Raw genomic sequence first — 10,730 nt, forward strand, 5'->3', positions numbered from 1 at the left:
GTCCGTGAGGTTCGAAAGGTTGGTGACCACTGGACTAGAGGATCCCGAGAATCAAATCAACAATTTGAAATATGAGGAAGCAAAAAACACCCAAGTAGAAGAGCAAAAAGAAAAAAGAACCCAAAAATATGAAGTTAGTGTAAGGAGCCTCTGGGACAACTTCAAGCGTACCAACATCCCAATTATGGGGGTGCCAGAAGAGAGACAGCAAGATATTGAAAACCTATTTGAAGAAATAATGACAGAAAACTTCCCCTACCTGGTGAAAGAAATAGACTTACAAGTCCAGGAAGCACAGAGAACCCCAAACAAAAGGAATCCAAAGAGGACCACACCAAGACACATCATAATTAAAATGCCAAGAGCAAAAGACAAAGAAAGAATATTAAAAGCAGCAAGAGAAAAGCAGTTAGTTACCTACAAGGGAGTGCCTATAGGACTGTCAGCTAATTTCTCAACAGAAACTGCAGGCCAGAAGGGAGTGGCAAGAAATATTCAAAGTGATGAATGCCAAGAACCTACAACCAAGATTACTCTACCCAGCAAAGCTATCATTTAGAATTGAAGGTCAGATAAAGAGCTTCACAGATAAGAAAAAGCTAAAGGAGTACATCACCACCAAACCAGTATTATAAGAAATGCTGAAGGGTGTCCTTTAAGAAGAGGAGGAAGAAGAAAAAGATAAAGATAAAAAATATGAACAACAAAATGGCAACAAATACATATCTACCAACAGATGAATCTAAAAATCAAACAAATAAAAAATCTGATGAACAGAATAAACTGGTGAATGGAATAGAATCAGGGGCATGGAAATGGAAGACTGATGATTCTCAGAGGAAAGAGGGTGTGGGGGTGCGGGAAGAGATTAGACAAAGATCTTATATGCGTGTATGCATTACCTATGGACACAGACAATATGGTGGCGAGGGCTTGGGGAGGGGCGGGAACCCAGTGGAGGGGATCTATCGTGGGGGGGGGGGGGGGGGTGGAGGTACATCTGTAAAAATCTCAACGATAAAGATTAAAAAAATAAGAATAGCCCTAGCTGGTTTGGCTCTGCGAATAGACCATTGGCATGTGGACTAAAGGGTCCCTGGTTCAATTCCAGCCAAGGGCACATGCCTGGGTTGTGGGCTCGATCCCCAGTAGGGGGCATGCAGGAGGCAGCCGATCAATGATTCTCTCTCATCGTTGATGTTTCTATCTCTCTCTCTGAAATCAATTAAAAAATAAATAAAAACTAGTGAAACCCAAGTAGGTCCTATACTTAATAGTATTGTACCAAGGTTAATTTCTTAGTTCTGACAACTATTCTGTGGCTATGTAAGGTGTCCTAAGGGGAAGTTGGATGAAGGGTAAAGGGGAACTATTTTTGCAACTTTGACTAAGTCTAAAATTTTCTGAAACAACAATCTGTTGAAAGACAGCTGAGCCCTGGCCGGTGTGACTCAGTTGGTTGGGCTTCATCATGTGCTCGGAAGGGTTGCCAGTTCAATTCCTGGTCAGAGCACATGCCTGGGTTGGGGGCTGATACCCAGTGTGGGGCATGGGGAAGGGGGTGATTGATGTTTCGCTCTCACATTGGTGTTTCTCTAAAAACCAACAAAAATTATTTTTAAAGACAGCTGAATGGCAGCAATTTCATATAGTCCATCTTAATATATATGTCAGATCAGAAACAACCAAACTGAAGTGCTAAAGCTACACTAATACATTATCCTAACATGCTACAAGTGTACTTGTTTTAGAGCAACTTTGCATTGAGAGCAGAGCCGGCAAACATTCTTCTCAGCCATAATACTCTACTGGAATGATTTTATCTACAGGATCAATAAGGAAAAGTCTCAGATGCCAACTAGGACTGGGAAGAACACAGCGAAAGGTGGCTACTTCCACTGGCTCTGTCATTACAGGGGACTGAGCACTAAGTCCACTACCTTCCCCTAGTCCCACTTCTGAAGACCGCCATGATGAGGAAATCCGAGTGGCGTTATGAAGGCCGTTTCCCAACACAGACGCTGCAGGATGGCGAGGCCTCCTCCAGAAGCCGTGCTGCAATTAGATGGTGTTAAGTTTCCAAGAAAAGATGCTTGTCCTGCCACTGGCGTCCTGCAACATTGCCCCTTACCACGGCTGTTCAACAGCGACCCCGACTCTAGGCCAGCGTGAAGGTGGGCGCTGTGGAATATGTTCTCTCAGGACAAGGTGATTTCAGAGCAAACTAAAAGTGATCTCCAAAATTATACTCACTACACCAGGTGGCATTTACAGCTCCTAGTTCTTTCGAGTGATGAGTGACTCGCAAGTGTTCCTCTTCCTAGGTGGATTAGCTTTCATGAAGCTTAAGTACCAGTATGTTTATTGCTTAATGGTCTGAGCTAATCTAAGTTCTGGAGGTGAACACTTCACTCTCTATTTAATGTCAGGCTTCTTTTCATTTGCCACAGCAGTCTCATTGCTTATAATTATTCTCTGTGATGTTCCCTTTAACTTAATGCTACTAAACAAGGTTTTGGTGAGAGCCAGAGGTATATTTCAACCTCAAATTATCAAGATGTACAAAAATGTTTAAAAATTAAAATACATGGGGCAGGCTCTTACATCATCTCAGTGAACAGATACCTGGCTTCACTTTGTATATACTCTCTAAACAGATTCGTATGTTAAAGATACACTCTTACAGTTCTAAACTGGAATGAGGAGGCCCTTAGAGAAATTCATACACCAAGTCCTTTAATAGTACCATAAGTGATTAGTGTCAAGGTTAGAGAAAGGTTTTCAACAAATGCAATCAACCAATTACCAAAGGAAATTCTTTATTGTAAACAAGATATAAAGTACAACAAAAGAAATATTGTGCAAATTGTAAATCACAAGGATTTTTTACTTATTCAAAGAAAACTTTTCCAAGGGTCCCAAGAGTTTGGATGTCAGAACTCTAGACCCGATATCGAGAAAAATGTTAAATGGGTAGATACAGGGACATTTTTCACTATATATTTTAAACAATTTACTTTTGTTTTACCACTGTGTATATCACCCACTACACAACAGGATATAGCAGAAATACTTTTAACAAAAGTGAATGTTCTAGTAATTTTTCTACATTATCTAGTTCCACATCCCCCCATAAACCTCCTATAAATTAACAGGACAGTATCTGTCCATTTGTGAATAATGGTCATTAACTTTCTAATTCAATAAAGCACATGTTATATCCTCACAACCTAAGGGTACTTTACTGATGACATCAGTCATCTTTTTCAAGGAGTTATCTGAAATTCTTGATATCCCTTCCTTACAATATATATTTTCATCTTTGAAATTTTTTCTCAACAAAGTGCAATGTATCTTAGTCTCTAGAGAAAACACATTGGTATACAATTCTTAAATCTACACAAGAAACTGCAGGCAAACTAAAGTTCAAAGCATAATAAAATGCCTAGATAGTCATTTTTTAAACTTTCAAAACAAAAATGCAAAAAAAAAAAATTGTAGCTACACTTCAAAGGAATTAAATTATTTGAGGATTCCAAATCTTTGGGCCCTCTTTAGCAATATACAGCTAATCAATTCCAAATGTCAGCAATAATGTAAAAATGCAAGGTCTATTTAACAACTACATCCACAAAGTTGACTGGAAAGACGAGGAATAGTAAACAAGATAACTCTAGGAAAAGATGACAATATTTATAATAATAAAAATTGACTTTATATCTCCATCTCTGTACCGTAATGTTGATTTCCAGTCTCTATACTCTTGAAACCAGTGCTTTAGAAAAATCACATTGCAACATTGGTCTCAAGTACAAATGGCAAAAGTAAAGTAACAAGTTGTGCACACAAATTCAAAATTTGTGCTGCCTGTGCTGACCTCATCTGAAACCTTCAAAAACTATTTAAAGGAATAAAGGCTTTCTCGTGTCTCTTATGTGATAAGAAATGAATCCTGCCACTCTGGCGTGCCTGTGACCACAGCACTTCTTGTCATCTAACCCCGTCTGGGCCTTCTCCCCAAGCTGTGGGCGTCAGCTTCAGCCCCACTGGAGGGCCACAGACTTGCAGTGGAGCATTCCTGCATCACCACTGGCTCCCAGCTGTGTCCAAAGTTAGTTCTTATTCTTCACCTGCTGAGCTGTCACTGCGTGGGAGCAGTGGTTGGAGGTAGGGCAATGTCATTCAACTTGCTCACTTCCATCTGCCAATTTGGTAGCTTCTTGGCTGACAGATGACGCCGGGCATGCTTGGTCAAATGGTCACTCCTCATAAACCGCCGGTCACACATGGGACAGGCGAATTTCTTCTCACCTGTGTGGGTTCGTCGGTGTCTGGACAGTTCATCAGAACGGGCAAACCTCCTTTCACAACCTTTCCAGCTACAGCTAAAAGGCTTCTCTCCTGAAACAAACAATTCAGATTATCGTTACTACGCATTTGCTACATCACTGTAAGTTACATATTCAAGTAGATCTACATGTACATTTTAAAAATAAAAGCTACTAAATTAATAAACTGCCAAGTAAGTTCTATACATGACTAAACTAATAAACTGTCATGTAAGTACATCCACTAGTTTCAACTTTCATTATCACGTTTATAGGTCTTCCCTTTATAACAGAAGCCCCAAACAAAAAGGTTTCTGAACTCCAACTATGGTACAAGGGCTTTCGAGGTAATTTATTAAAGTAGCTACTCAAGACATTAAACAATCATCATTTGAGAAATTAAAACACCTTCATGAAATCTTTCAGAGGAGCTTGCACAGGTAAATACTTCATCTAAATTTCTATAACATAAATAAGGAATGTTTGGTACCTGTATGTGTTCTCATGTGGGCCTTCAGATGAGAACTTTTAAAGTACGTCTTGCCACATCCTGGATGGCCACAGATGTGACTTCTTATCCTCGATGAGTCAATCTGAGGAGTGACTTTTGCCGCCGAAGGGGAAAACCCTGGAGCAGGGGCAATGGGAGAGAGTCTGGTGCCATTGGGGCTCACTACTGGAGGCTTTGGGTTCTGGACAACGGGCTGGGGCACGACAAACATGACAGCGCCTTTGGGCACCTGAGGGCCCATGAACACAAGAGGTGGGCAGACAGCTGGAGGCTGGCTGGGTGGAGTGCTGGGAACAACGGTTGTCACAACGGGGCTGCTGGCAGGGAGGGGAACCATCTGACAGATGACCGGCATAGGCGGCACTCCCCCTGTGGATACTGCAGCAGGTGGAGAAACCAACACGGACTTTTGTTGTGGGGACACGGAAGCTGGCTGAGATCTACAGATGACTGTCTCTGAAGAAGGCACAGAAAAGTCATCAAGTGCAGCGCCCGCTTTCTCACCAGCATCTGCGACTGTGTTTCTCTCACACGCGGATCTGCTTGGGGACACAGCTGCACAAGGTACGCTTTTTCTTGCAGCCTCCACGTTTAGGTGGGCTCTTCTTCTAAAAGAATTGTCCTGGCAGTTGAGGATGCTGGCTGCTTTCACTGGGCAGGACTGGTGGTTACACAGCTGGGCATCGGCTGTATGGCGAATCACACTTGTTGCCTGAGCCTTGGGGAACTTGAGGACAGGCACTGGGCCTTTCTCTTCCTCTTTGAAAGGTGCTGCAATGTGAGGCTTGGAAGTATCTGAGAATGACTTGAAGTGCCCAGTAGATGGCGCTGGTGCAATCAGATTTGATACTTGAGAGGGTTCAAAGTCAGAAGGACTATAAGGTGGAGTCAGACACTACAAAGAGAAAAAAACAGGCATAACAGTGTGAGAAATTTAAAGTAGAATTCATTAGTTAAATTGTAAGAAAGTGTATCATTTACATTCATCTTAAAAACAACAATACTTACAAATGCGGGGATCGTATGAAAATCAGGAGTACTAGGAAGCAAATTCTCTTCCTCTGACATATCAGATACGGGGGTAACAGGTCTGTTTTCAAGGTATTTCTTAAAATCAGTCTTCCAACTGCAGCTCATTGACATAAGAGCTTCTACAGCTTCAAAATCACTTTTCTCTGCAGTTTTATTCCAGGAATACATACTCTCTTTTGATCTTTCAGAAATCATTTCCATTCTTTCCTCCTATAGAAACAAAAGGTTGAATACTTATTAACATACTTTTTGTCATCCAAGGAAGACCAAAACACTACAATTTTTTCGTTTTTTTACTATTTGCACAGCTCTCCAAATTAAATATGAAATAATTTTCCTCTCACCCCTACTCTAAACCTTCCTCATTCTTCCTCTCACATTTAGGCTTGAACACTGAAATCCTTGCTAGCTAGAGAGGAGCATGTGATTATCATTGAGGGGACGAAGGCCAAAGGCATCAGCACATTTGTGATCCAAAAAAAAGAGAAGCACTTGGCTTCTAAGAAAAATAGTTACATATATTCCTTCCAGAGTAGCCACTTGCCACTGGGGTCCAACAAAATAACTAAAGGATGGCTCTGCAAAAGTTATCTTCTTTTAAGACTTTCTTAAAAATGCAGTGCAGCAGACAGCTCTGGCCTGTTCATATGGACCTTTGAAAAGTCACTTCACACTTCTGGGATAAAATCAACAGGATAAGGATTCTTCAGAGTCTCTTTCAAATTAGTGTATAAGATTATTTGAAATTTAAGTTTTTTTGATATATGGGGGGCGGGGGGTATCCCAAAGCTTTATTTTCAACTTCATGTTTGTGTTCCATTTAACACAATGGTTTGCTACTCACAATTATGGCCAGCTAATGCAATACTACTAAAAAGTGGATAATCCGAAAATTTGATCTTCTACTCGGAATTTGCAAAAACCCTGGCTGCAAGGAGTTCGCAATAGTCAAAACAGACTATTTTTTCAAGAACTGCTTGATGACAAGATAAACAGCACGCTTTGTATTCCTATGTGCAGCTCCTTCTAGCAAGTGTGTGATGCTCCACATTAAATTGCACTTTAAGAACAATGGTCCTACCCACCACCTCTCCCATTCTTCATTAACGCGATCCCATTCTCCCTCCCCAACAAGAGCCTGTGTAAAAATATCGAAAAGCGTTCTTCACGTAGCAAGGTATTCTCCTCGACGCTCGTTTTTTGAAAACGCGTAAACCTTTCGTGTTGAAATGCTTAGAAAACGAGCCATTGCTCTTCAAATATCGCCAACAACGCCATTGCGTAATCGAGCGTGCATTTACTGTCAGCTGCAACGGACCGCGCCGGTGATACAGAAAAGCCTCCCGACGCCGAAGCAAGAAAGGAGACAGAGAAAGGCAGGCGGGCAGGCGGCAGGCAGAGGAGCGTGAGCCGGGAGGAGAAGCTGAGCTGGAGGGCAGGAAAGGGAGCGGGCGGGGGAGAGGAAAGGGAAGCGGGCGGAGGCGCGGGCGGCGGAGGCAGACGAGGGGCGGAGGCGGCCGGCGGGGGAGATCCTCGCTGGCGGGGACGGACGGATGGGGCCGCCCTAACCTCCGTGAGGCTCACGGGTGAGTCACTGGGAACATTCCTCGCGGCTCGCACGTCCCCGCAGCCCAGCCCCCGCCATAGGCCTGCCGGCCGGCGGCCCGCGCCCGCATTGGCTGGGCCGCCGGGGCGGGGGCGGAGGAGGCGGGGGCGAGGCATGTGAACAAAGCGTGATCAGCGGCTGCTCCGGGCCGCGCAGGAAACGTTCACTGGGAATTGCCGCGCCGTCACCTTTCACCTACTTCCTGAGCCGGGGCCCCCGCCCGCGCGCCGGCCGGGGGAGGGGCCGCGGGCGCCGCCGCCAACCGCCCGGCAGAGCGCGCCGAGCCCGCGAGGAGGGGCGGGGCCGCGGGCGCCCGACTCCCGGAGCGCCCGCCCCTCCCCGCTCCCCGCGGTTCCCTTAGGAACCGACAGCGGGGCCGGCTCGCTCCCGCCCCTGGCGGAGGCCGGGGCTGGGTCACTCGGGGACGAGACGCTCCCCGGGCGCACCCGCTCCCGGCCCCCAACCCCCCCACCCCGCCCCCGACCTCCGGCTCAGCTGCCGGAGGAGGAGCCGGGTCCCCGCGGAAACCCGGCCTCCGCCCCCTCCCGGCGAAGCCCCCGGGGATCCGGCCGAGCCCTCGGTGCTTCCCTCCCACGCCGCCCAGGGGACCTCAGACCACCCGGTCTCTCCCGGCAGACGCAGCGCACCCTCCCCAAGTCTGCAGCTCCGGCCTCCGCCCCCCGCGCGTCTCCACGGGATCCCAGACGTGCAGCCCCCACCGGCCCCGCGGCCCCACGGCCTGCGGCTCCCGCCTAGACTCAGGGCCCCCGCGCCCCCGTCCACCCACACCCCCCCCCCGTCCCCGCTGCTGGGTCCTGCTTTCCACCCTCCTCTTTCCTCCCCGCGGCGGCTCCCCGCCTCCTCCAAGGGGTTCGTGGAAGGCGGCCACCTGCCCGCTCCGAGGATGAGATGAGGAGTCCCCGGCCGACGTCTGGGGGCGAACTTCTCGTCCCCCTCCTCGGCGCTCTGCGGCCCGCGTGCCATTCCCCCGCATCCTCGCCAGGCACCCTCCCTCCCCGCCCCCGGAGATATGCTGAGCCGTCCCCTCCTGCAAGCTTCCGTTCAGACCCCCGAGAGAGGGTCCCCTCTCCTGTGCGCACCGCGCCGCCCAAATGCTCGCGAGCCGCCCCCTCCCACCCTGGCTCGCAGTCCCGATCCAGGAGGAGGCATCTCTCTGGGCGCCAGGTGCAGGGGGGCCCCCTGGCCTCCCCACTCTTCCTGCCCCTCCCGCCATCCTCTCCCTCACTTGCCTCCAGCCTCTCCAGGGAGCTGCCCCGGCCCCTCATGACACCTTGAGCAGACCTGTCTCTCCCTCGGCGCTCCATCCCGGGGCGCCTCTCCTGATCCCCTCGCGACGCACACGCCCTCGCCGGAGCCTCGTCTGCAGGCAGGAACCCTCCCGACTCCCCCACGACTGCGCTGCAGCCCGGGTCCCCGGGCGCGGCTGGCTGTCAGGGGCTCGGGTTCGCGCCCCGCCGGCCGCTCAGACGTGGCGAGCCGGGGAGGGCCGGGCATTCCCAGGTGGCTTACCGCAGCCTGCTGGAGAGAGGCGCCGAAGTTGAGCATGGTTGGCTGCCTGGCCGCGGGCGGCACGCTCACTGGCTGCTCGTCCAGACGGGCGCGCGGAGACACTCGACGTCGCTCCCGCCGCTGCCTCTGCGCTCCGCGCCGTCTGCCCCCTCCCCATTCAGGTAGCCGCTCCGCCTGCCGCGCGCCGCGGGCGGGGGTGGGGCGGAGCCGGGGCGGAGCCTGAGGCGGGCCAATCAGCGACAAAGGTGTGTGAGGCGCCGGCCAATAGGCTCGCGGGGCCACGCGTGATCAGCGGCTGCCCGGCAGCGTGAAGCTGGTGTCAGTGGAGCGTGTACACAATCCCCGGCAGCGTGTTCCCTCGGCCCGAGGGACTCCCGCCGCCACCTGACTCCGTGACCAGCCCCCTACCCCTCGCCCACCCGCCGCCCGTCGTCCCCACCCACCCCCCGGCCCAGGGGGCGGGGCCACGGGCGGGGCCCTCGCCCGGAGGCGCGGCGGCGGCGGCGGCGCGCCCAGGCACTGCGGAGGGCTGGTCCCACGTGGGTGGCGGGGAGGGATGCCCACTCTGCCGCGTCCCCTTGGCGCGGGGCCCCAAGTCGGCCAGCCGCGGGGTGGGCGGGACGCCAGGCAGCCGAGCGGGGGAGGCGGCGGCTGCGAGCTCAGGGGTCCGCGCCAAGAGATCTGCATTTGGGAACGCCAAACCTTTTCACGTCTGGCGAGGAAGCGGAGCCCGCTGACCGACTGAGCTGCCTGTCTTGAGCATGTGCTCGGTTTTGCCTGGCTGAGCGGCGGGGATCACGGGGGCGGGGAAGGGAGGGAGGGAAGGGAGCCCAGTAGCTGAGCCGACACCTGTTACTGCGCCCCCCGCCCACGCCCGGGCCTCGGACGCGGGCTCGCCCTCCCTTTCCGCGCGGTTGGGAGCGGTGCCTGCCCCGCCCGCCCCGCCCATCCTTCCTCCGGCGCTGCCAAGAGAACGGCGTGGGGACTGCAGGGAGCCCGAGAACTGGACCAATGGGGTGAAGGGAAGCCGTAGACCCCGATTTTTTTTTTCTTTTTTATCCTTTCTGGTGCCGACGCTCGGTGGCGGAATCGAGTTTTGAGCTCGAGGTAGTTAAAGTTTAAATTGCAGTCTATAAGCTGTTTCAAAAACAGACCCCACCCCCACCCCAGGCCCAGGCCGGCGGAAGCACCCTGCCTGGAAGCCGGGGATTAAGGGGAGGAATCTCCCAGGGTCGCCTGGGGCCCTCCGCGCCACGCCTGGGGGTGGGGTTGCTGCAGGGGTATGAGCCAGGTCAGCGCCCCTCCAAAGCGCCATCGCCCCCCACACTCCCACCACCTCCACCTTCGACCCTCCCCTCCCCTCCCCCCTGCCCCCGGGCTGGACGGAGGCGGGCGGGGCCTGCCGGCTGGGAGCCTGTGGCTCTGCTCCCGGTTTGCGCCTCTTTAGCCGTTTGGTGCCGGTTCGCAGTAACTGTTGGGAGAGTTGGGGAGTGATAACGGGGCGGGCCCAAAGGGTACCGACATTTTATCTGCTCGGAACAGGCTGAACACGTGGTGGAGATCACCGCCCCTCCCGCGAGCAACCGAAAGGCTAATGCACAAGTCCTCTTTGTACCAATAAGCACAGCATGAGCATAGAAAAGGAACCAATTATTTTAGCAATTGCCAAATCCATGAACAAAATTCTCCGATGACTTCTTCTGGTCCATCTAAGGCCCAGGCT

General features: G+C 51.2%; 1 protein-coding gene across 2 annotated transcripts; it reads right to left on the minus strand.

The window, feature by feature from the left end:
• Positions 1-2,804: 2,804 nt before the first annotated feature.
• Positions 2,805-9,151, minus strand: KLF10 (KLF transcription factor 10; the record flags this gene model as incomplete). 2 transcript variants are annotated; one of them, XM_081110990.1, is made up of 4 exons in its annotated part: positions 2,805-4,401; positions 4,819-5,734; positions 5,848-6,081; positions 9,008-9,151. In XM_081110990.1, 4 exons carry the CDS (start codon positions 9,041-9,043, stop codon positions 4,142-4,144), a joined length of 1,446 nt encoding a protein of 481 aa, XP_080967116.1. In that variant the 3' UTR covers positions 2,805-4,141. The 2 variants fall into 2 exon arrangements, with proteins under 2 accessions (XP_080967116.1, XP_080967117.1); XM_081110991.1 differs by lacking the exon at positions 9,008-9,151 and adding an exon at positions 8,728-8,802.
• Between the last annotated feature and the right edge of the window lie 1,579 nt (positions 9,152-10,730).

Source organism: Myotis nattereri (genome assembly GCF_964212035.1).
Source record: "Myotis nattereri genome assembly, chromosome: 17".
NCBI lineage: Eukaryota > Metazoa > Chordata > Mammalia > Chiroptera > Vespertilionidae > Myotis > Myotis nattereri.